A 25,959-nucleotide genomic window follows, 5' to 3' on the forward strand; every position below is an offset into this window, starting at 1 on the left:
CACTACACAGGTTGGGCCCTTCAGCCCCCAAGTTAACCCAAGGTGGACCATGTCCTTGATACCTTCGCCATTCCAAAACAATGTCGTTTCAGCGGCCAATAACTTGACGTCGATTGCTTCCAATTCTGACTCGATGAGCGGAAATTCTACCGCCATCACTGTGGTCTTTATCTGCAAAAGAAAGGCTCAAACTTTAGGGTTGGGTTCCAAATCCAGCCAGATTTAAATTGCTGTATGGCAAGGATTTCTGTTACTCAACACCCATTGAGGAAATGACAATCAGTGTTGTCATTGGGACTGATACACAATCTCAGGAGATTCCAAATTTTAAAATGATTTCTGAATTTGGGAATGGCGATGGTTGATCAACTCAATGAACACATTTGTGACAGCGAATGGTACACATCAAGGTTATTACAATGGAGGTGTTTATTACCTATATATTTACCACACACACACAAAAAAATCATAATTCCTGGCCTAATTTGCTGTGGCTTGGGTTGGGGGTGAGGTCGTGTGGTACAAATAGCAACCCCTCCCAGGACCTGTGGGTGGGGTCTGTGAGAAAAGCAGTGCCCCTGCACCCTGAGCCCATGTTCTCCAGGCCACTTCTGATTTGGCTTCCAGGGGCCTCAGGCAGAGAAGGAAATGCTCTGAACATACCTGGCGCCAGGTAGGACGGTTCCCCACGTCTAATCGGCTTGGGATCTCTTATTTATCATCAACCTCTTGAGAGTGAGATTGCTTGTGTTTGGTCCCCAGACCTGATCAATACCAGGAGTCAAGACCAAAAGAGGTTTCTGGGAGCATAAAGCTGAGGGTGGTCCAGCCGCCATCCTAGACTCTTCTCTGGTGTATCTTGAGGGCATCGCCTCACAGGTTGCTTCTTCACAAGATACCTCTGGGGATTTGTCAGCCTTGTCTAGATTCTAGCAAATGCCTCTCCTCCACTTTTTAAAAAAATATTTTATTTTTTGTTGTTGTTGAGAATACACACAGCAGAACATACACAAATTCAACAGTTTGTAAATGTACAATTCAGTGACATTGGTTACATTCTTCAAATTGTGCAACCATTCTCACACGCCTGAGTTGTTCCTCCCCATCCATATAAACTCGCTGCCCCCTAAATTTCCCATCTAATCTTTCGAGTTGCTGTTGTCAGTTTGATCTAATATAGATAGTTCTTAAAAGAGTACAGTGCTCAAGATAGACATTCTTTCCTAATTAGGCTAATTTTTTTTTTATTGTTTGGTTTTAAGAAGATTTAAGGTTTAAAGATTATGTCAGGGTGCTCTCCTTCACTTTCAGCGGGTCCAATGCAAGTAATGTGGAATGAGTTTAATATCACCCAAAGCAAACATGTTTAGAGAGTAAAGCACCTAAAAAGAATCGTGTCATGTAAACCGATATCCAGTGGAAATGGAGTTTCCATTGTCAGCTGCTTTGAGTTATCACCATCTTTGGTGCTGCTGTTTGCATGAATAACTTGTGCCCTACTTGAATACTAAAAAAAAAAGCAAACCCATTGCTGTTGAGTCAATTCCAATTCATAGCAACCTGATAGAACAGAGTAGAACCGCTCCATAGGGTTTCCAAGGAGCGACTGGTGGATTTGAACTGCCAACCTTTTTGCTAGCCGCCATAGCTCTTAACTACTGCACCGTCGGGGCTCCTTGAATATTAAAATATACTCATTCATTCTGTTCCACTTGGCAATCTTACACTTGTGTTTGTTCTAAACAAAAACCGAAACTTGGCAAGAGCAGAACAAAAGCTGCACCAGCTCACCTCATTATACCACCCAACGATGAGTTCCAAGTTGCCTACAAACTTCCGGAAGGTTTCATTCTGTGAGAACAGACTCTCCGCACTGTCTGGCATCTCCTTTTGCTGCTGAAATTTCAGATACTTGACCTCTCTCAGAACCGCCACCAACTAAATGGCCAGTGAAGATCAGAGACAATGTCAGAAGGTAACCGCAATGGCGTGGCATTTACCAACAGAAGGGAAGGCCTGGCCCAGGGCTGGCTGTGCAGCCTGGAGGATTTCAACGTTGGTGGGAGGCAGTGTTTGGGGAGGGAGGTTTGGGACATAGTTGGGACATAGTTGCCCCACTTCCTGGTTCTGAGCCAGAAAGGGCTGGCAACCACAGGTGGGTAGATGACATCATCACGACTTCCTTATCTCCACTCTCTTCCCCCAAACAGGCTGTTGAAGAAAGCCTTCAGAGCTTCCCCTGGGTGCCCCCAGCATCTGTCCTACCCTCTCCTCCCATCTGGTCCTGACCCTCAAGAGCCTCCTTCCTCTGTATACGCCTAAAGTAGCCCTGGAACACATGCTCCACAGCCTGCTAGTGAGGGCCCGACTTTACCTGAGGGGCCATGTGTTCAGATCCTGCAAAGACTTATTTATTTATTTTTAAATTTCAAATGGATGGTTCCTATTGGGATAACAGGAAAGCCTACCAGGCTTTGCCGTAATGTACTCATTGAAGTTATGTTTTCCTCTTATATCTTAACTCAGCCTGGGTTTTGAAACTTCATTTCCACCTCGATGGAAGGACATGGTTAACAAAACAAAGAATCAGGCTAACGATGGCGGAAACATGAGACTCCGATAGTAGCATGTCCTGGCGGAGAACGGGGATCAGCCTCAGGGCCTTGGTGTGAAAACCCCAGGGAAGACCCCAGCTCCCAGGTGCAGCGATTTTATGCGAGTTCGACCTTTGGATGCAATGGCAAGATGGCACCCACCGCCTTGCTGAAGTTGACTTGGATGAGTTTCGTGGTGGAGTCCCGCTGGATGAGGGGCTGTCCCAGGTTGAAGTGGCAGTCCTGGTCTACTCGCGCCACCCACTCCTGGTAGGTCTTCTCACGGCAGTTTTTTAGCAGCATCATCATCTCGTCATACTTCTGGTAGATCAGCTTGGCCTCAATGCTGGACATGACCCTGAAATCAGAGGCAGATGAAGCCATAGGCTCCAGGTCTTGTCTGAGCCTCCTTAGCCCCTCCAGCCACTGCAGCTAGATCTCGGGTACCAAAGTGGACACCCAACTCCCTGTCTCTTTGAGGCTGACCATCGGGGTGGGGACAGCTGAATATGTCCCAGGTCACACCCACTGAGAAGGCTTTTGGAAGAGGAGAGAGAGGACTTGAATGGATACCTTCCAGGATTTGGCTTTGGGAGGTAACGGTTTGGCCAACATGAAGAGTGGGGTTGCCTAGAAGCTGAGTGGGCCCTTGCCCTCCTCCAGCTGCCATGGAGGGGCAGTGCCTGCCCCGGAGCCCGTGGCCGGCCATTGTGACTCACGGGTGCTCAATGTGCTTCAGGTCCCTCATGGGCGCCTCCAGCCTCTCCTGTAGCTCCAGGCTCCACTTGAGCTGCCCGGCCACCGGGGGCATGTTCTTGTGGATTGGGGGGATATTCCCCTCCTGTGAGGCTGCCATCTGGGCATCATACAAGATCTTGATGTTGTCCAGCTCTGCATCGAACAGCTCCAGCATGACGGAATACCTGGGCACCACCTCGGCGAGAATCAGAGGCCGCTCCAAGAGACCCCCACACATGTGCAGGAGCTGGGGAGAAGAGAGAGGTCTGTCTGAGCTGGTGTCCCCCCACCTTCCCCGCCCCCTGCGGCTGTTGAGGAAATGCACACACCAAGCTTCAGGGGTGAGAAAACGTATGCCTCCTGCAGTGGCATCCTGACCCCATACCTGTGAATGGGACCTTTTTGGGAAACAGGAGCTTTGAAGATGTAGTCAGTTAACCTGAGGTCATGCTGCGGGAGGCTAGGCCCTGATCTCTGCATAACTGGTGTCCTTACAAGAAGAGAAAACAGACAGACACACAGGAAGAGTGCCGTGTGAAGACAGACAGACAGGCCCACAGGGAAGATGGCCATGTGAAGACAGTGGCAGAGACTGGAGAGATGCTGCCACAAGCCAGGGAGCTTCTGGTTGGTGCTAGGAGTTAAAGTGCCTGGCTGCTGACCCAAAGATTGGAGGTTCAGGTCTGTCCAGGGGTGCCTCAGAACAAAGGACTGGCTATCTACTGCCAAAAAGTCAGCCGTTGAAAACTCTGTGAAGCACAGTTCTGCTCTGACACACATGGGGTCGCCATGAGTTGGAATTGACTTGACAGCAACTGGTGGGCCACAAGCCAAAGGCCACCTGGGGGTTACCAGGAGCTGGAAGAGACAAGAATCTTTCCCTAGAGCCTTTGGAGAGAGCACGGCTCTACTGACACAATGAATTAGGACTCCTAGACTCCAGAACTGTGAGAGAATCAATTTCTGTTGTTTTAAGCCACACAGCTTGGGGGACTTTGTCACAGCAGCTCCAGGGGGCTACACATCTCTGTGCAGCAACTGATTAAGCGGCTGCCCCTGTGGTCTTTGGGCTCACATATTCTGAGTTCCATATTGCTTGGCTCATAAACCAACAGCCCAGACTAGCAAAGACCCACAGGTCCACGATCGCAAAGAATGTATTCCAGGCCCCGGAGAAATCAGGATTTGGGCAAGGAAAGGCTGGACAATTAAAAAAATACGAACAGCAGTACTGTGGCATTGACATCTCTGGGGTTTACTCTGATAACCAGATGGAGAAATGTTTTATTCACAAGAATTATTCCTCTTAGGAAGCACTCCATCAACCCTCAGGACGTGCCCAAGAACAAAAGCAACCATCAGGAAATTGGTTTTGCTCTGAAAAACCGCTCCAGGGGAGAAGGGGAATGTTATGAATTGAATTGTGCCGAAGACCTTTTAAAGTGTTGAAGAATAAAGATGTCACCTTGAAGACTAAGGTACGCCTGACCCAAGCCATGGTGTCTTCAATCGCCTCATCTGCATGTGGTAGCTGGACAATGAATTAGGAAGACTGAAGAAGAATTGAACTGTGGTGTTCGCGAAGAATATTGAATATACCACAAACTGCCAAAAGAACAATCTGTCTCAGAAGAAGTACAACCAGGATGCTCCTTAGAAGTAAGGATGGTAAGGCTACGTATCACCTCCTTTGGATATGTTATCAGGAGGGACCAGTCCCTGGAGAAGGACATCATGCTTGGTAAAGTAGAGGGTCAGCAAAAAAGAGGACGACCTTCCGAAAGATGGATTGACACAGTGGCTGCAATAAGGGGCTCAAGCATAACAATGATTGTGAGGATGACGCAGGACCCTGCAGGGTTTCGGAACTGACTCGATGGCACCTGACAACAACAACATGACCAATTTGTGTTGAAGTCCTAACTCCTGGTACCTGCAGACAGGTCCTTGTTTGAAGATGTTATCAGTTAGGAAGACACGAGGTCATACTGGAATAGGGTGGTTCCTCATCCAATATGAGTAGGGTGTTGTTGTTGTTGGGTACTATGGATTCAATTCCCTCTCACAGCAACCCTATAGGCCAGACTAGAACTGCCCCCAACCCCCAATAGGGCTCCCTAGCTGTAATCTATACAGGAGCAGGTCGCCAGGTCTTTTCTCCTGTGGAAATGCTAGTGGGTTAGAACTGCCGACCTTTTGGTTAGCAGCCAAGCACTTAACCAAATATGAATGGTGTCCTTATAAAAGAGAAGAGACACAGTGAGACACACGGAGGGAAGACGCAGCTGCAAGCCAAGGAAGGCCTGGAGCTACCAGAAGCTGGGGGAGAGGCGTGGAACAGATCCTCCCTCAGAGGCTTACAAGGAATCAGCACAGCCGATGCCCTGTCTCAGATTCCTAGAACTGTGAGGCAGTAAATTTCTGTTGTTTTAAGTCACCCAGTCTATGGATTTTGTTATGACAGAATTGGGAGACTGATTCAGGGAAGGAGAGGAGGACCAGAGAGAGGGTGGATGATCCGATGCTATGCTGGGTCCCAAATCACTGAACTCACCATGTGCTGGGTGTGTGTGAGCGTGGAGAGGCCTTTTAGCCTTATGTTGCTCTGGGTGGAACCAGGTGTGTGTGTGTGTGTGTGGCAGGGTGGTGGACACTAAGCCCAGGTAATGTCCACAGAGGCTGGCTGAGAGTAGGAAGCATGGACGAGGAACAAGAGCCCTGAAGACTTAGGCTCTGGCCTTATAGGCTGTGACATTGGGGGTCCAAGTGTGGCCAAGCAGCAGGGGTGCTCAGAACGCTGGGGTGTCTCATTCCCACGCGCAGAGGCTGACCTGCAGCTGCATTAGCAGGAGCGCCTGGGACCTGAGTTCTTTCAGGAGGGTGTCCTCGCGCGGTTTGGGAAACAGTGACTGTGTGAGCACCTTTGCCAGCAGTGCATTGCCCTCCTAGGCTAAAGTATGATAGAAAAAAAAAAGTATGATGATAGAAACTGGAAATTGTCCAAAAAAAAAAAAAAAAAAAAAAAGGGCTGCCTACAAGAGAGTAAAGTCTTTTTTCTAGGTGTTTCATCGAGGGTCCTGGCGGGAATCAGGTGATGAGGAGAGGTTCAAAAGAGACCAATGCACAGGAAGGGCTGGGGTGGAGGGAGTCCTGGGGGGCGGGCAGCACAGGCCCCTGGGGCTGGGCTGAAGGGGTGAGGGAGGGGCCGTTATGGAACCTGGAGAGAGAGAGGCTGGGTGGGGTGGACCCCTGACAGGAGCTATGATGTCAGGTCAAGGGTCAAGGGTTGCAGCCAGCCTGAGGTACCCCAGAGCTGGAGGGCAAATACCCCAGCCTCTCTCTCTCTCTCCCCCATCTACTGCCAGGGGTCCCCATTAGCTGAGTCAAAAGTTGTCCACCCTGGTAGATGGTGGTCAGCAGTGGCTCTGGATACAAACGAGACGTCAATCAGGCCTACGTTGTGTTTTCTTTGGAAAACGAGGTCACAGCTTTTGGCTGGAGGGAAGCCCCTGGCTTCAGCGACTGTAAGTTCCAGATATGCCCCGGGTTTTGGCTTGAAAAATATCACCACTCCATGTAAAAATGACCTTTTTGGGAAAGGGTAAAACCTGCTTTCAAGATAGGAAGTGGGGTTCTTAGGCTCCAAAGGCCACATGAAGCAGCTGTTGATTGTTGGGGAGAAAGGCCAACTCTAACACTGCTCACCAGTCCATCTCCTTCCCCCACCGTACCTGCCAGGGAGCCAGGGGCACACAGGTCACCAGCTTCTTTAAAAAAATTGGCGTGTGACAGTTGGAGAGAATGTTCTTATTGGTTGGTGACCTCCTGGCTTTTTTTTTGTCTCTTCATCCACTTCCCTTTTAATTTTTACATATTTTTTGGCCTGTGACTCCTGGGAAGGAAGGTAATTTTTTTCTGCCAGGAGGCGATCATGTGGAAAATTGTTCTAGAACTTTCCTGGCTGCGTGTGAATGACTGACAGCGAGAAATAGCACCAGACAGCTTGGAAATTCACAAGGAATGAGGGGATTGTCCTAATTAGACCCGAGGTCAGTTGAAAAGGCAAGAACGTGAAACATGGAAAGAAGCAGGAGCAGATGGACATGGAAAAGGTTCACAGGAGTGATTTTCCACCCCTTTTTTCCTTTTTGTTTTTCTCTGTAATTTTAAACATACTGTGTTACTAACCTAGTATAAAAAAAAAAAAAACAAAGACAAAATTTAGAAAATGACTCTCCCTTTTAGAATACACGGAGACAGTAGTGGTTCAATGGTAGAATTCTTGCCATCCATGCAGGAGTTCGCTTCCCGGCCAATCACAGGGAGAAATCAGTGTTTCCAAATTAAAGGACCAACTCAAAAGCTCTGCTCAGACTGTTCTGCACTTGGGTGGCCCTTGAAGCTTTGGGCTAACACCGTTCGGGAGCCCCACGAAGACGAAGGACTACCCAAGGGTGAAGCTGCCCCGGAGAACACCTGGTAATAACTAAACTCCCACAGCTAGAACCCAGCTGTTTCATGGGAAAGGCACAAAAGCACCTATTACATGCCAGGCACAGCTCTAGGTGAACCCCAATCAAGCTCCTGTCCTCAGGGAGATTATATTCTAGCTGGGAAGATAGACAATGAACACATAAATACACCAATACACAGTGGGATACCAGGAAGGGCCAAATGCCAAGAAGAAACACAGAGCAGCATCAGGGAGGGGGATGGAAGATGATGGGGGGATAGATGATGGTGAAGAATGGAGGAGGATGGTGGGTGATAAAGGAAGATGGTGGAGGATGGTAGGGGATGATGGAGGGTGGGGGATGAAGGAAGATGATGGAGGATGATGGAGGATGAGGGAAGATAATGAAAAATGATGTAGGATAATGAGGATGGCGGAGGATGAGGGAAGATAATGAAAAATGATGTAGGATAATGAGGATGGTGGAAGATGATGGAAGATGGTGGAGGATAGTGCAGAATGGTAGAGGATGATGGAGGATGGTGGAGGGTGATGGAAAATGCTGGTGGATAATGAAGGATGATAGAGGATGGTGGAGGATGGTGGAGAATGATAGAGGATGATGGAGGATGGAGGAGGATGGTAGAGGATGGAGGAAAATGGAGGATGGGGGATGGCAGACAATGATAGAGGATGGGAGATGGTGATGGAGGATGGAGGATGACGGAGGATGGTGGATGATGATGGAGGATGGTGGAGGATGGAGGAGGATGGTGGAGGACAGAGGAGGATGGAGGAAGATGGTAGAGGATGATGGAGGATGGCAGAGGATTGTAGAGGATGGTGGAGGAGAATGGTAGAGGATGGAGGAGGATGGTAGAGGATGATAGAGGAGAACGGTGGAGGGTGCTGGAGGATGACGGAAGATGGTGGAGGCTGGTGGATGATGATGGAGGATAGTGGAGGCTGGTGGAGGATGGAGGAGGATGGTAGAGGATATGGAGGATGGTAGAGGATGGAGGAGGATGGAGGAAGATGGTAGAGGATGATGGAGGAGAATGGTGGAGGATGAAGGAGGATGGTGGAGGCTGGTGGATGATGATGGAGGATAGTGGAGGGTGGTGGAGGATAGAGGAGGATGGTAGAGAAGGTGATGGAGGAAGATGGTGGAGGATGTTTGAGGATGCTGGAGGATGGTGGAGGATGATAGAGGATGATGGAGGAGAATGGTGGAGGATGAAGGAGGATGGTGGAGGCTGGTGGATGATGATGGAGGATGGTGGAGGATGATGGAGGATGGAGGAGGATGGTAGAGGAAGATGGTGGAGGATGATGGAGGATGGTAGAGGATAGAGGATGATGGAGGAGGATGATGGAAGATGATAGAGGATGACAGAGAATGATAAGAAATGGTGGAGGATGGTGGAGGATGTAGCACGATGGAGGGTGATGGAGGAAGGGCTCTCTGGTGAGGTGGCATTTGATCTGAGCCTTGAAGGAAGTAAGGAGGGAGTGGGACAGCTAGTGCAGGAAGAGTGTGGGGGAAGGGAACAACATGGAGGTAAAGTGTTAATTTGTATTCATCGATATTTGTCCGGAGCGGCAACTGAAGCCAAAACTTATTTGATCACTACATTTGCAGAGCTTCAGAAACTTAGACATTCGCATTTTAAAAGAGCATATCTAAAACGCAAAAGAACATCCTGGTATCTGTATTGGAGAGATCTTTGTGCTCAGGGTTGGGGGTTTCCTGGGGCCCCAGCTCAGCCCCAGGAGTCACAGTCCTGACATCTCCTGGAAAATGGCCAACACCCTGGGCTGCCCAGGGCCAACCTGATGGTCTTCAGGTCATGGGAGCCCATCTGTCCCAGTGGTTTGGAACAGGGACTTTGGAATCACTCAAGCTCAGATCTATTTGGGGTTCTGGTTTCTCTGCTTGCTGGCTAGCTGTGTGACTGTGGGTAGGTTTCTTGACCCATCTGAGCTATTAAAATGGGGTGGATAATGTAGAAAAAAGATGAGCAAAGAGCCCGGGTTGTTGTGAGAATTAAATAAGGTAGTGCTTAGCAAAGTGCCCGGAAAAGCAGATCCTGGTGGCACAGTGGTTAAGTCCTACAGCCGCTAACCAAGAGGTCAGCAGTTCAAATCCGCCAGGTGCTCCTTGGAAACTCTATGGAGCAGGTCTACTCTGAGTCAGAATTGACTTGACGGCAGTGGGTTTTTTTGGGTTTGGTGGCAAACCGGGCCGCTTATGCTCTGGGCATGGGAACAGCAGCAGTTCTGCCTCAGCCAGTTGCCGCCATGATGGAACGTGTGTCCAGTGGGGTTGGATCTGCTTCTTCTGGAGAAGGTGCAAATCTGGACTTCTGTGTGAAAAGTCTCAATTTCTAAACGTTATGAAATTCCTTAATTTGAAAAATTCTAAATTCAAATATTTTAAAATCACTATGTGAGAACAGGCAAATCTATAGAGACAGAGAGGAGCCCTCGTGGCTCAGTGATGAAGCACTCGGCTGCTAACCGAAAGGTCGGTGGTTCGAACCCACTAGCTGCTCCACGGGAGAAAAGGCCTGGTGACCTGCTCCACAGGGTTTCAGCCTAGGAAATCCTATGGGGCAGTTCTACTCTGTTACATGGGGTCAGTATGATTTGGAATGGACTCAATGGCATACAACAACGTAGAGACAGAAAGTAGATTAGTGGTTGCCTAGACTGGGGGGTTGGGGTACAGGGTTTCATTTTAAGGTGATGGAGAGTGGTAATGGTCGCACAAGTCTGAATTCGGGATTTCAAACAACGCTTTGATGATTCTTTGTGTGTGTGGCTCTTTGTGCCTTTCTCTGATTAGCGTAAAATGAGCTGCTGCAAGTGGAATTACTGAGAACAGGCAAACTTTGACCTTGTTAAGGCTTTCAGCGCTGCTGCCAGTACTCAGTGTGGAGTTCTCCAAAAAGCTGGAAATAAGGGAGATAAAACTGGCCCTGGGGGGTAACTGTATGTCCTCACACAATAAGAAGGAAAGAGCGGTGCCAGCCTGAGCAGAAGGCAGCCGGGGTCCCAGGACAGAACAACTGGACCAAATGCTTTAATGTGCCTGGTCAGAAGGTTGACCACAGAGCACCCCAGGGGCAGCATTTAGGAGAGGGTAGACCAAGAAAACCGAGCCAGTTGCCGATTCTGACTCATGAAGGCCCCATGTGTGTCACAGTGGAACTGCTCCATAGGGTTTTCAAGGCTGTGGTCTTTCAGAAGCAGATGGCCAGACCTTTCTTCTGAGGCTCCTCTGGGTCTGAGCTGCCAACCTTTTAGTTGTGGTCAAGGACTTAACTATTTGCACCATCCAGGGCCTCCATTACAAGAGGACGGTGGGTAAACTCTGCTGTGTCCACCCAGCCTGTCCAGCGAGAGGCCCCACCCAGACACACCTTTGTACAGGACTCAATCGAGGGACAGTCGTCAAATCCTTGGCAGAAGATGGTGGCCAGCCTCCTATCCAGATCTTGGATTTTGGTCTGAAAGTCAGCATAGTCTTCATCAAAACTCTAAAAGTAAGTGGAAACGTCAACCTTGTAATCAGTGTGCAAAGCAGGGCAACCGCGAGCTCTGCAGTCCCTGTGGAGGGGCCTCGGGGTTTAAATCCACATCAGACATGCTCGTTCGTCATGGTGACAGCTGTGTGCAAAGTTTTCGTGGCATCTTTAAAAAGTGCTGGGTGGTTGTCACACGCCCCTTCCGTGTGTCTTTCACTTTCTCAGGCATTTACGCAGTGAGACAGCCAAGGTCTCCAACTTACCAAATCCCCGGGGTCCAGGGGGTCGTATTTGCAGTCAGCAAACACCTTCACCAGCTCAAAGACCTCATCGTAGATCTGGGTCACCAGGTTCCCCAGGAGGTTGCCTCTCACTCCCCCGAGCTCAATTTTCTCCAACTTCAGAAACTCGATAGCTGTTTTATAGAGATCCTGGTGGAGATAAAAATGACACCCTTAGCCAATTCATCTTCATCACCGGCCATGTTGAATTCTACCTGAGCCTTGTGGTCCTGGGAAACAGAGAAGGTTAAGAAGCCCCCGTTTCCGTTAGGGTTCCAGAAAATGGCTTACTGCAGAGCCCCCTTCTCCACAGGACTCAGCTTAGACTCACGGATGTGCCCATGTTCACCTAGGACAAGGCCAGAAACAGACCCTCCAAATTCCCACTCTGCCTCATAAATGATTTGTTGAACTGCTTGTCCCCACTGATCAATCAGGAACAAAACATTTCTTCACCAAACTTCAGTCAAGTTTCTCTTCCCCCCAGTCCCTGCACTTTGGCCTACCTCAGTCAGAGTCAACACACTCCCTCTCCTTAAGGGCCCTTCCAGGGAATAGGCTGAGCTCAGCCTAGAACCTTCTCTGATTGATTATCCACCCTCTCGTCCCACTTCCCCACACCTGGCTATTTCAAGCCTTGTTTACTGTCATCTCTTGAAAAGAAAAACCGTTTCTGCCTAACTCTTGAGATGCCTGCTGATCTTATGGCCAGAGCGTACTCCCTAAAGCCCCAGTCCCTCTCCTTCCCTGGCAATCCTCCTTGTACATGAAGACTCTCTCCCCCTAAGTTCTGCTTTGCTTGTTTATGTGACATAAGCAAGCTGGACAGTTCAGGGACTGATATAGTTCTGACCCCAGCAAGGGTGAACCGAAGACAGTAAGTCATTGAGGAAGACGGCCCAAGTGACGATCAGGGGCCTGTTATTAGCATGAATGCCCTCTGAAGCTGCTTCTGGAACAGAGAGAGAGGATGGAGGGGAGAAGCCCATGAATCATTTCCATGTCAGGAACGTGGCGGGAAGCAGGGGATTAAGACTGGTTCTTGCCCCACCCCTCCACTGGCAAGAATGTGCCTCTAAGTAAGCCCCAGTTTACATTCCCCAAAACCCCTGCTTCCCAGCAACTTCACCCCAATTTGCAATCCGTAATGCAGGAACCGCTGCTACTTGGCCAGAAGCTTGATGTGACCCTAAAAGTTCTGGGGCGGAAGTCTTCGTGCATCAATAATAAACACCTTGTGATTTAGATCTCAGATCCTAAGCGGGCCTCCCCGTCTGCCTCCCAGAGGGTTTGGCTGAGAGTCTGACAGATCTTTCACAAGCCACTGCTAATGGTGCCCTTCATCAAATCAACGCTCAGGACTCCGGAAACATCCCCTCCCATTATGCAGTGGGTAAGGGCTTGGCTGCTGACCAAAAGGTCAGCAGTTCAAATCCACCAGCTGCTCCTTGGAAACCCCATGGGGCAGTTGTACTCTGTCCTATAGGGTCACTATGAGTCAGAATCAACTCAACGGCGATGAGTTTTAGGTTTTGGTATGAGTAATATGTGCACAAAGTAAAAAAAAAAAACAAAAAAAACCACACAGCAGGTTGCAAAACTTCCTTGCTCGACCCCTCAGGCCCCCTCCCCAGAGGAAATAGTCTCGGATTGTTTTCAAAAACATTAATTTGCTTCGTGCTACACCATGTCCCCAAACGGTGCTCACGTGGGGTCCGTCTTAAATCTCCATGTGTAATAATTTTGTCCCACTCACAGTCTCCTGCAGGCCTCAGGCTTTCTGAGAATGTTCGTTTAATTTGTCATTAACCTCTTGGTTGACAGAAGGAGGAGACAAAGGTGGGAGCCATTACTGGGTCATCTTGTGTTTTGGCTAGCAGCTATGGGCAGGGAGGAGGCTGTCCCGCGACTCATTTTCCCCATGGCATAGGTGTTTGGCTGAGTTTTTTTTTTTTTTTTCCTCCGCTGGGAGGTTATTTTAAAGAAGGCTAGGATGGATGTCCACCACCCATCTGTCAGTGTTGTAATGATGCTGGGAGCTATGCCACCGGTACTTCAAATACTGCAGGGTCCATGGTGGACAGGTTCAGCAGAGCTCCCAGACTAAGACAGACCAGGAAGAAAGGCCTGGCGATCTACTTCCAAAACTTAGCCAGTGAAAAGCCTATGGATCACAGTAGAATGTTGTTGTTGTTAGGTGCAATTGAGTCGATTCCGACTCATCGAGCCTCTATGTACAATAGAACGAAACACTGCCTGGTCCTTCATCATCCTCACAGTTGTTGCTATGTTTGGGCCCACAACAGGATAGTGTCCAGCACCATGTTAAAAGATGAGCCCCCTAGGTTGGAAGGCACTCAAAACACACAGTGGCCGCAACAAAGGAGTTGAGCATAGCAACGATTGTGAAGATAGTGCGGGACCAGGCAACGTTTCGTTCCGTTGTCCATGGGGTTGCCGTGAGTAGGAGCCACTCGACGGCATCTAACAACAAGAAGGTCAGACGAGGCACCTATTCTAAAATCAGGCAGCCTGTGAAGTGGTCAGATTAACCAAATTTCATTTTTACCTCGATGGTCTGGACGCGACGGAAGAAGGAATTCATTCTGGAGAATGCAAGAGAAGAAGGGAATTCCCACAGCACAGGCTCTTTGTTGTCCTGAGGGGAGAGGAGAAAGGTCTTCTGCTGTGGCTGTTTCCACTAGGGGACGGTGTAAACTTGACCTTGCTCTGGCCTTGGTGCTGCTCTTAGTCAGGAGGTACCTTAAAGAAGAGCTTCATGTTTGCGCAGCAAAAATCGTACGTCTGGTAAAGCTCCTTAAGCACGTTCACTGACAGAGAGATGCCATTCAGGACCTCCTCGATCTCACCCTGTAAACCTTTCAGCACTTCTTCTGGGCTCAGATAAGCTCGCGTCTGGGCAGAAGGGAGACATGGCAAAGTTCTAACCAGCTGTTTGGGGTGATGCCCACACACACTAGCTGCAGGCTGCTTAGCCGATTAGAGCAGTGGACCTCGGGCCCCCACGATGTGCTGCTTCTGCCCATGAACTGTACCTGGGATACATGTCCCTACCCACCTGCCAACCCCTGGGGTGTTTTCAGGACACAGTGCTGCAACCCCAGCCCTCGCTCTGCTAAACCAAAGACTAAAACCGTTGGCATCAAGCCAGTTTCGACTCACAGTGACCTTGAGTGTTATAGAGTAGAACTGTGCTCCATAGCATTTCCTCAACGGTAAACTTTACAGGAAAAAAATTGCCAGGCCTTTCTTCCATGACCCCGTACTAAGACTCCCGCAGAAATGGCTTTTTGCCATAGCTGTTTAGGGCCCTCTAGGGGCTGAAGGAGCCCATAGGTGGTGAAAACAGTTAACATGCTTGGCTAACAGAAAGGTTAGAGGTTTGAGTCCACCCAGAGGCGCCTTGGAAGAAAGGCCTGGTGATCCACTTCTGAAAAATCAGCCGTTGAAAGCCCTGTGGAGCACAGCTCTGCTCTGACACGCATGGGGTGGCCATGAGTCAGTGACAACTCAAAGGCAACTGGATCTTTTTAGGAACTGAGAAGTATAATCCTGCTATCAGCTGCAGGTCCCTTCCCACATGGCCACCTGATTTTGACTTTATGCTGACAGTTGAAGGTACAAGACTTCAACTCAAACTTCGGTGGCTAATGCTTGTAGAAAGGAAGAAGGGAAGAGAATCTGTCTTGAGGGAGGTGTGAGATGGCTTAGCATGGGAACAAAAACCCCGAGTCCTTGGCGTTCAGGGACTATTAAGGCAGAGTCCAGGATGGTTCTGTCCTACTTTTATCCCCTCTCCCTATTGGGGGTGTTGGGGCGGGCTCTGCTCAGGTCTTGGGGAAGCCCCGGGTAGCCTCCAGAGGGCTCAACCTTAGTTCAGGGTCTGGCTATCCCTGTGCCAAACTGTGGCCTGTGTTTAGGCTGCTGGGGAGATGTGGCAGGGGGAGACCCTGGGGGGAGGGCGCTACCATCTCGATAATCTGGTTGCAGAATTCCTGCAGGATGACAATGATCCGGGAGGGTGTGTTGTAGTGCTCGGAGGTAGCCCAGATGAAGCAGATGGTGTACATCACCTTGGCAATGAAGGTTGGGAGCTGGGGGAGACAGGCCAGGTCAGCCAGGGAGGGCCAGCTCACACCGTGTAGCAGTGATCAGTTCTCCCTCCCAGGGGCCCTTACCCAGCCTCCAGGAGAGAATTCCGAAAGGGGAGTGAAGAAGCCACCCCCTGACCCAAGCACCGATCACAGTGAGGGGCCCCCAGCCCTCTGCTCCCCCACTCTCCTCCCTCCCACTCTCCTCCCCACCACATACCGCTGTGAAGTCGGCCTGCTCCATTTCCTCCAAGAGGATTCGCAGAGGTTTCAAATACAGGACGATGTCGTTGGCTTCCTTCAGCCCTGCCCAGGACAAGTGCTCGTAAAAAGATGGACAGAAGTCTGTCCCCACCTCCCAAGATCTGAAAAGACGATGGGTGCTCTCTTTGTCTTTATGAGACCTGAACCTTCTAGAAGAGGCCCGGTTAACGCACTCAGCTGCTAACTGAAAGGTTGGAGGTTCGAATCCACTCAAAGGGGTCTTGGAAGAAAGGCTTGGCAATCTACTTATGAAAATTCAGCCATTGAAAACCCCAGGGGTGCAGTTACGCTCTGACACACATGAGGTCGCCATGAGTCGGCATTGACTCCAGGGCAATTGGTTCTGGATTCTTTGAGAAACGGTGTCTTGCTCAAGATGAGGGGCTGAGGAAGTGCTCACAGACGAGGAATGGGCCCCATAGGGCGGTGACGAGTCTGCCCACCTTCCAAGGCATTTTATGGGGAAGCCTCGGGCAGGGTCACTGGCTCACCTTCAGTGACGTTCATATAGACATTTTGCAGGGCTGGCCAGTAGCAACTTTTGGCCTTTTCTAGGATCTCAACTATTTTGTTCACTTTGGGTCTGTTGAGCTGAGAAGAAAAGAAGATCAGCCTTTCAACAAAAAGCCACAGAACCTGAGACGGGGCAGTTTGGCCCTGTGGCTGGAGTGGGGCTGAGGACATTACACAGGCTATCCCAGGCCCCAGGGGCAGTGATGGTTCAGTGGTAGGATCCTTGCCTTCCATGCAGGAGACCAGGGTTCAATTCCCGGCCAGTGCACCACGTGCGCAGCCCCACCCGTCTGTCAGCGGAGGCGCGGGAGTTGCTAGGATGCTGAACAGGTTTCAGCAGAGCTCTCAGGCTAAGTCAGGTTAGGAAGAAAGGCCCACGGATTACAATGGCCCGATCCACAACCGATCACGGGAGCGGCGTGAGTCTGGGCAGCGTTTCATTCCGCTGTGCGTGGGGTCGCCTTGAGTCGGGGCAGCTAACAACACCAACCATCACCCTGGTCCCCCAGGCCAGCTCAGAGAGGTTAAGAGCTTGCCCAAAGCCACCAGCTGTGCCTGGCATGTGGCTGCCTGCCAGTGAGCTGCCTGCCGAGACCTTCAGCTGTCACGTGGAGCGGGTGTGTTACCTGTTCGTGGATGCAGTTAAGGTTTGCCAGCCGGGCATCCCAGAACTCAAACTCGACCCGGGGCAGTGGGTGCAGCCCGTCCAGCAGGGCCTGGGCCGAGTCCTTGCTCAGCACGTCCCTGATCTGGTGGGACCAGTCAATGATGATGGTCTCGATGGCATGCAGCAGTGAGTCATCCAGGGCGCGGGGCGTCCTACCAGTCACCAGGCTGGAGGAGACACTCCATAGCTCAGGTGTGTGCAGAGCTTGCGACCTCTGGGCGGGTGTCCCTTCCACTCCCACTGGCCTTCAGCCAAATGACCACAACCAACTACCCGCAGCATGGAGCCTGTCCTCCCTCCCTGGCTTCCTCCAGCTAGACGGGCCCTAGGCAGGCCTGCTGGGTAGTCGGAGATGCTGGTGCCTCCAGAGAGAGGAAAAGTGTGCTCAAGATGAGCCCTCCTGGTGGTTCCTATCCAGGTCACCCCAGGGTACGTGTTTGGGGCCTAGGGAGGATGTGTGAAGGACTTGCCCTACCCTGGGCCCCCAGGACCAGTCACCCTCAGAGAGGGTAAGCGGAGCGAGTCATCACACCACTGACAGTTCCAAGACCCTCACACCACAGCAATGGCAAATTGTGGCCAGGCAGACCCCGGGGGGGCGTCCTCCGAGCTTCTTATGGGGCCTCTGGGACGCCACAGCCTCTATGTAGACCCACAGCCTCCAAGGCTTTTCTGCCTGCTGGAGAGCCTTCCACACACTCTCCTCCCCTCAGGACACATCCTAAAGCCTGGCATCCTCTTCCCCGGCTGAGCTGGAACCAGGGGCTCCTGATCCCCCTCCTCTCACACATCTGTGTCCTGACCTTGGCCTCAGCTCCACCCCGGGACAGGCTGGCCCTCTTATATCCCATCAGCCTCGGGACGCAGAGACACTCTGCTTGTCGGAAGTCAGGGAGCAGACACGTCTCAGTGCAGAGCCTACCTCTCCATGGACTCCAAGGTGCCGTCCAGGCTGCCCAGGTGCTCGGGGATAGGCAGAAGGGTCTTCCCTTTGATCTTGCCCCCCATCACAAACATCTCATTCTTCAGCTTGTGGACTTGCTTCACGATGTCCTCAGAGACCACCCGGGGCCACCCGCTCATGTTCTCTGCTTGATTTAACAGGGAGTAGAGGACCTGGAAGGAAGTGCCACCTTGGTTCTGCCTGGCCTTCACCACCTGGTCACTCCCAGGGCACTGGCCCCACAGGGAGTCCAAGGACCTCGATGCCCTGAAACCTGAGCCCTTCTTAGGGGGCTTATACGAGCAATGGCAGCCTGGCTCCTTGGGCAATGACCATGTGAACAATAGCCATGCTCCATGCTGAAGGCTGATGTAGCAGCACCTGGGTGCTTCAGCGTGGGGCCTCCTGTGCTCCTAAGTGGCCCCCTGCTTCCTGTTTGCTTTCCTATTGCATTGGCTCAAGGCAGGGACATGTGTCCCCGTTTTACAGAGGGCTGGCTTAACTCCCCAAAAGGTGTCACACCCTCTGCGTCAGCCAGGAATGACCCCAGGGAGGAGACAGGACCGCAGAGAGATGCATTTCCCTTTTTTGCTCAAAGTCTCAGAATTGGGAGAACCTATCTCCATGCCAGGCACAGGTAGCCGACTGCACCCAGCACAGTTGTTGTTAGTCACTGTCAAGCCAATTCCAATTCACGGTGACCCCATATGTGCAGAGTAGAACTGTTTCCATAGGGTTTTCAAGGCTTTGACCTTTCGGAAGCAGATCGCTAGGCTTGATTTAGGTTTGAACAGCCAACCTTTGGGTTAGCAGCCGAGCGTTTAACTGTTTGTGCCACCGAGGGTCTACTTCTATCACGCTTGGGAGGTTCTAAGGGTATCAAAAATGAGGTAAAGGATGACCACACTCTGGGGCGGAGTGTCTGGGACCACCCCGTGGGGGCCTTGTGAAATGCAGTCTGACTCAGTAGGTCAGGCATCTCTACCCAGCACCCAGGTGACGCAGGAGCTACAGGGACCACACCCTGAGCTCCTGCGCTCCGCTCCTTCAGTGAGAGCCCTGGAGAAACAGAGAGGGTGCTCCCCGAGCCCTGGACCCCAGCCCGGCTCAGTGCAGCCAGCACCCACCTCCTCCACAGTGGCAATCAGCTGTTCCACGGGCGTGGGGCTGATGTCCCCATAGAGCAGGCGGGACTTGTAGTTGTCCTTGGTGATGTTGTCAGGTTTCGTCTTGATGAAGTAGATACCTTTGGACTTGAGAGAGGCTGGGAAGCCCAGGCAGGGGATGATCATGCCAGCCGAGTTGAGCGTCATCACCAGAACCAAGACGTCGGGCTTCTCCAGGAACTCCGTGAACAGGGTCACGTTCTCTTCAGCTCCCAGCATCTTGTTCCACTTGTCGGGCTTGAACTTGAGGACGATGGAGGCGACTCGCTCCAAGTACTCTATTCGAGAGTCCGAGACAATCGTCATCTTGACGTCGTATTCGATGAGCACACACAAATGCAAAACCGGTTCCTGGGCACCTCGGTTTCCCGCTGGTCGTTGGTCCCGTGTGCAAGCTCAGCTCTAACCAAAGGAGAAAAGGGGTCCGTCATGAATATACTATTCTGAGCTGCGGATGGGGAATCCCCAGGTGTACAAACGGTGAACACATTTGGCTGCTAACCAAAAGGTTGGAGGGAGGAGTCTACCTAGAGGTGCCTTGGAAGAAAAGCCTGGCAATCTGCTGAAAACTCAGCCATTAAAAACCCTGTAGGGACCAGTTCTGCTCTGACACACATGGGGTCACCATGAGCTGGAGCTGATTCCACTGCAGCTGTGTTTTTCAGGTGGTTTAGGATCCATGCAGGAGCCCTTGTGGTGAAATGGCTAAGCCCTCAGCTACTAACCCAAAGGTCAGAGGTTCGAACCCATCTGCTGCTCCGTAGGAGAAAAGACCTAGCCATCTGCCCCTGTAGAGATTATAGCCTAGAAAGCTCTACTCTGTTCCATCCTATAGGGTCTCTGTGAGTTGGAATTGAGTTGACGGCATAAAATAACAACAAGGGACATGCAGCTTCTAGATGGTGGGGGAACCTCGGTCAGCTCAGCTCCTCTGGGGACCTGTGGGATTTGGGTGACGGGGAGGGACAGTCCCGGAAGCTGAGTCTCAGAGGCTTTCTTCCACTCCAGACCTGGCAAGTCTATGGCGCCAAGTGCCTGAACCTACAGAAGATGCCAGAAGGGCCTCCCAAATCCCTGCTTTGACCAAAACTTTCCTTTTGAGATGGCTATAGAATGCAGCACCCCAAAAGATGGTGATACTCTGAAAGAGGTTCTGTTTCACCTTGGTCACCGTGCTATGGTGGAACGATGACCTGACTGGAAGCTACAATGCATCATGTGTTATTCAAACAGTCTGAGATTGGTTCAGTGTCAAGCTTCTCTGTGAGAGAAGTTGGAAAATACAGACAGAGGAGTTGGTGAGAAAATCATCTGATTCAGGCTTGTCTGTGAATGAAAAGAAGACTCTCCTGGGTCCCTTGGCCATGACGGAGAGCCTTTTGTACTATCCACGGGGCCCTAAGTTTGCTGTCACCAGGTGAGGGCACTGTGTTGTTGCTGCATTAATCTCCCTACAGGCTCCCTGAGACAGGCGTCATCACCTCACCAGGGATGGATTTACCCAATAAGCAAGGTAAGCATCAACAAAACAAGGCACCAGTTGTCCAAAGCAAAGACCAATAGATGCCAAGCAGACAGGACACAAGGAAAAGTGACCAGCACAATGGAAGGGAACTGGCAGGGCCCTAAATGGAATTGATACCAGCTCCAGTGTGCGAGAATATGCTGGCTGGAAATAAAGTTCATGCAGGGTCATGAGGGCGCCCCTGCACAAGGTTGTTTAAGCTGAGGCCCCTACCACTTCAACACCTTCGTTGACATCTGTCTCCTACAGTCCCCTCCAGTGTAATTGAAACTCCTTATCTCAGTGGGTCTCTTGGGAGTATACTGTTTCTGATAAACAAGAGGTGGGGATGGGCTGTTGAGTCTACTATCTACATTCACCCAATATGCAACTGGATCCAACAAGATGGATTATATTAATAGATAACAGCTCTCTGATCCATTTTGAGAGAACCATTTTGTACTTCCTTGTTTCCTGATCCAACGACTCCAGCCAGGAGGGCCAGCAACGCTCTCTGCCATGAGACAAACACAAGGGCATGCTCTTGATCACGTCCTGGTAAATGACCAGGAGGAACTCCATCCCAGATGACGAGTGAAAGGGAGGGAGCTTGAACAAGTCGACCACTGCAATGAACTCAATCAAGTGACTGTTAACTGTATAGCACTAATGTATAGAGTTATTAAACAATAATGTAACTTTAACTTTAAAATGTTTGGCACACATGTGGACACAATCTAGCATGCATTTAATATAATACTAATGTAGAAAACTTCCAAAAATACTGGAAATATTAAAATTTATCTAACGCAAAAAGTTTTAATTTATGGATTAAATGAGTTTCATTTTTTATTGTCTGTTGCGAGGGACACAGTGCTTGATATTACTCTGTATATGCTAATAAACGAGATACTAGGTGCCTTAACAAGATCCAAAATTCAATATTTATTTATCGTGCAAAACCGTGTTTCTGAATTCGTCTTCCAAGAAAGCAACAAAGGGCATTTATCAGAACATTACGTTTATATTTTATCAGAATATTTACGTATCTCTGTGTAAGAAAATTGAACAATTCCTTTTTTCAGTAGTGCTTTGCTTATCCGGGGCTTCTTTCCCTTCCATATGAAATTGGTGATTTGTTTCTCTATCCCCTTAAAATATGACATTGGAATTTGGATCGGAAGTGCGTTAAATGTATAGATGGCTTTTGGTAGAATAGACATTTTTACTATGTTAAGTCTTCCTATCCATGAGCAAGGTATGTTTTTCCACTTAAGTATGTCCTTTTGAATTTCTTGTAGTAGAGCTTTGTAGTTTTCTTTGTATAGGTCTTTTACATCCTTGGTAAGATTTATCCCTAAGTATCTTATCTTCTTGGGGGCTACTGTGAATGGTATTGATTTGGTTATTTCCTCTTCGGTGTTCTTTTTGTTGATGTAGAGGAATCCAAGTGATTTTTGTATGTTTATTTTATAACCTGAGACTCTGCCAAACTCTTCTATTAGTTTCAGTAGTTTTCTGGAGGATTCCTTAGGGTTTTCTGTGTATATAATCATGTCATCTGCAAATAGTGATAACTTTACTTCTTCCTTGCCAATCCGGATACCTTTTATTTCTTTGTCTAGCCTGATTGCCCTGGCTAAGACTTCCAACACGATGTTGAATAAGAGCGGTGATAAAGGGCATCCTTGTCTGGTTCCCGTTCTCAAGGGAAATGCTTTCAGGTTCTCTCCATTTAGAGTGATATTGGCTGTTGGCTTTGCATAGATGCCCTTTATTATGTTGAGGAATTTTCCTTCAATTCCTATTTTGGTAAGAGTTTTTATCATGAATGGGTGTTGGACTTTGTCAAATGCCTTTTCTGCATCAATTGATAAGATCATGTGGTTTTTGTCTTTTGTTTTATTTATGTGATGGATTACATTAATGGTTTTTCTGATATTAAACCAGCCTTGCATACCTGGTATAAATCCCACTTGATCAGGGTGAATTATTTTTTTGATGTGTCGTTGGATTCTATTGGCTAGAATTTTGTTGAGGATTTTTGCATCAATGTTCATGAGGGATATAGGTCTATAATTTTCTTTTTTTGTAATGTCTTTACCTGGTTTTGGTATCAGGGAGATGGTGGCTTCATAGAATGAGTTGGGTAGTATTCCGTCATTTTCTATGCTTTGGAATACCTTTAGTAGTAGTGGTGTTAACTCTTCTCTGAAAATTTGGTAGAACTCTGCAGTGAAGCCGTCCGGGCCAGGACTTTTTTTTGTTGGGAGTTTTTTGATTACCGTTTCAATCTCTTTTTTTGTTATGGGTCTATTTAGTTGTTCTACTTCTGAATGTGTTAGTTTAGGTAGGTAGTGTTTTTCCAGGAATTCATCCATTTCTTCTAGGTTTTCAAATTTGTTAGAGTACAATTTTTCATAATAATCTGAAATGATTCTTTTAATTTCATTTGGTTCTGTTGTGATGTGGTCCTTCTCATTTCTTATTCGGGTTATTTGTTTCCTTTCCTGTATTTCTTTAGTCAGTCTAGCCAATGGTTTATCAATTTTGTTAATTTTTTCAAAGAACCAGCTTTTGGCTTTGTTAATTCTTTCGATTGTTTTTCTGTTCTCTAATTCATTTAGTTCAGCTCTAATTTTTATTATTTGTTTTCTTCTGGTGCCTGATGGATTCTTTTGTTGCTCACTTTCTATTTGTTCAAGTTGTAGGGACAGTTCTCTGATTTTGGCTCTTTCTTCTTTTTGTATGTGTGCATTTATTGATATAAATTGACCTCTGAGCACTGCTTTTGCTGTGTCCCAGAGGTTTTGATAGGAAGTATTTTCATTCTCGTTGCTTTCTATGAATTTCCTTATTCCCTCCTTGATGTCTTCTATAACCCAGTCTTTTTTCAGGAGGGTATTGTTCATTTTCCAAGTATTTGATTTCTTTTCCCTCGTTTTTCTGTTATTGATCTCTAGTTTTATTGCCTTGTGGTCTGAGAAGATGCTTTGTAATATTTCGATGTTTTGGACTCTGCAAAGGTTTGTTTTATGACTTAATATGTGGTCTATTCTGGAGAATGTTCCATGTGCGCTAGAAAAAAAAGTATATTTTGCAGCAGTTGGGTGGAGAGTTCTGTATAAGTCAATGAGGTCAAGTTGGTTGATTGTTGTAAGTAGATCTTCCGTGTCTCTGTTGAGCTTCTTACTGGATGTCCTGTCCTTCTCCGAAAGTGGTGTGTTGAAGTCTCCAACTATAATTGTGGAGGTATCGATCTTGCTTTTCAATTCTGTTAAAATTTGATTTACGTATCTTGCAGCCCTGTCATTGGGTGCATAAATATTTAATATGGTTATGTCTTCCTGATCAATTGTCCCTTTTATCATTATATAGTGTCCTTCTTTATCCTTTGTGGTGGATTTAAGTCTAAAGTCTATTTTGTCAGAAATTAATATTGCTACTCCTCTTCTTTTTTGCTTATTGTTTGCTTGATATACTTTTTTCCATCCTTTGAGTTTTAGTTTGTTTGTGTCTCTAAGTCTAAGGTGTGTCTCTTGTAGGCAGCATATAGATGGATCGTGTTTCTTTATCCAGTCTGTGACTCTCTGTCTCTTTATTGGTGCATTTAGTCCATTTACATTCAGCGTAATTATAGATAAATAAGTTTTTAGTGTTGTCATTTTGATGCCTTTTTATGTGTGTTGTTGACAATTTCATTTTTCCACATACTTTTTTGTGCTGAGGCGTTTTTCTTAGTAAATTGTGAGATCCTCACTTTCATAGTGTTTGACTTTATGTTAGTTGAGTCGTTACGTTTTTCTTGGTTTTTGTCTTGAGTTATAGAGTTGTTATACCTTTTTGTGGTTACCTCATTATATACCCCTATTTTTCTAAGTAAAAACCTAACTTGTATTGTTCTATATCGCCTTGTATCACTCTCCATATGGCAGTTCAATGCCTCCTGTATTTAGTCCCTCTTTTTGATTATTGTGATCTTTTACCTATTGACTTCCATGATTCCCTGTTATGTGTATTTTTTTTTTAATTAATCTTAATTTGTTTGTTTTTGTGATTTCCCTATTTGAGTTGATATCAGGACGTTCTGTTTTGTGACCTTGTGTTGTGCTGATATCTGATATTATTGGTTCTCTGACCAAACAATATCCTTTAGTATTTCTTGTAGCTTTGGTTTGGTTTTTGCAAATTCTCTAAACTTGTGTTTGTCTGTAAATATCTTAATTTCACCTTCATATTTCAGAGAGAGTTTTGCTGGATATATGATCCTTGGTTGGCAGTTTTTCTCCTTCAGTGTTCTGTATATGTCGTCCCATTCCCTTCTTGCCTGCATGGTTTCTGCTGAGTAGTCAGAACATATTCTTACTGATTCTCCCTTGAAGGAAACCTTTCTTTTCTCCCTGGCTGCTTTTAAAATTTTCTGTTTATCTTTGGTTTTGGTGAGTTTGATGATAATATGTCTCGGTGTTTTTCTTTTTGTATCAATCTTAAATGGGGTTCGATGAGCATCTTGGATAGATATCCTTTCGTCTTTCATGATGTCAGGGAAGTTTTCTGTCAGAAGTTCTTCAACTATTTTCTCTGTGTTTTCTGTCCCCCCTCCCTGTTCTGGGACTCCAATCACCCGCAGGTTATCCTTCTTGATAGAGTCCCACATAATTCTTAGGGTTTCTTCATTTTTTTTAATTCTTTTATCTGATTTTTTTTCAGCTATGTTGGTGTTGATTCCCTGGTCCTCCAGATGTCCCAGTCTGCATTCTAATTGCTCGAGTCTGCTCCTCTGACTTCCTAGTGTGTTGTCTAATTCTGTTATTTTATTGTTAATCTTTTGGATTTCTACATGTTGTCTCTCTATGGATTCTTGCAACTTATTAATTTTTCCAGTATGTTCTTGAATAATCTTTTTGAGTTCTTCAACAGTTTTATCAGTGTGTTCCTTGGCTTTTTCTGCAGATATCCTAATTTCATTTGTGATATCATTAAGCATTCTGTAAATTAGTTTTTTATATTCTGTATCTGATAATTCCAAAATTGTATCTTCATTTGGGAAAGATTTTGATTCTTTTGTTTGGGGGGTTGGAGAAGCTGTCACGGTCTGCTTCTTTAAGTGGTTTGATATGGATTGTTGTCTCCGAGCCATCACTGGGAAACTAGTTTTTCCAGAAAATCCGCTAAAAAAAAACAGCAGTCAGAT

The 25,959-nt window shown here is 47.9% G+C and overlaps 1 protein-coding gene across 1 annotated transcript in view; it reads right to left on the reverse strand.

The window, feature by feature from the left end:
• DNAH17 (dynein axonemal heavy chain 17) overlaps positions 1–19,567 on the reverse strand; it is a 115,242-nt gene extending 95,675 nt beyond the window's left edge. Inside the window, exons 1-14 of the mRNA XM_049859135.1 lie at positions 19,223–19,567; positions 18,075–18,268; positions 17,112–17,304; positions 16,464–16,563; positions 15,929–16,014; positions 15,586–15,711; positions 14,360–14,512; positions 14,166–14,255; positions 11,579–11,746; positions 11,211–11,327; positions 3,314–3,579; positions 2,757–2,952; positions 1,792–1,938; positions 63–171 (exon numbers count right to left, since the gene is read on the reverse strand). Of these exons, the coding sequence (XP_049715092.1) occupies positions 63–171; positions 1,792–1,938; positions 2,757–2,952; positions 3,314–3,579; positions 11,211–11,327; positions 11,579–11,746; positions 14,166–14,255; positions 14,360–14,512; positions 15,586–15,711; positions 15,929–16,014; positions 16,464–16,563; positions 17,112–17,304; positions 18,075–18,268; positions 19,223–19,567 (2,290 nt within the window). The remainder of the gene's footprint in view (positions 1–62; positions 172–1,791; positions 1,939–2,756; positions 2,953–3,313; positions 3,580–11,210; positions 11,328–11,578; positions 11,747–14,165; positions 14,256–14,359; positions 14,513–15,585; positions 15,712–15,928; positions 16,015–16,463; positions 16,564–17,111; positions 17,305–18,074; positions 18,269–19,222) is intronic.
• Between the last annotated feature and the right edge of the window lie 6,392 nt (positions 19,568–25,959).

Source organism: Elephas maximus, chromosome 19 (assembly GCF_024166365.1).
Source record: "Elephas maximus indicus isolate mEleMax1 chromosome 19, mEleMax1 primary haplotype, whole genome shotgun sequence".
Classification (NCBI taxonomy): Eukaryota; Metazoa; Chordata; class Mammalia; order Proboscidea; family Elephantidae; genus Elephas; species Elephas maximus.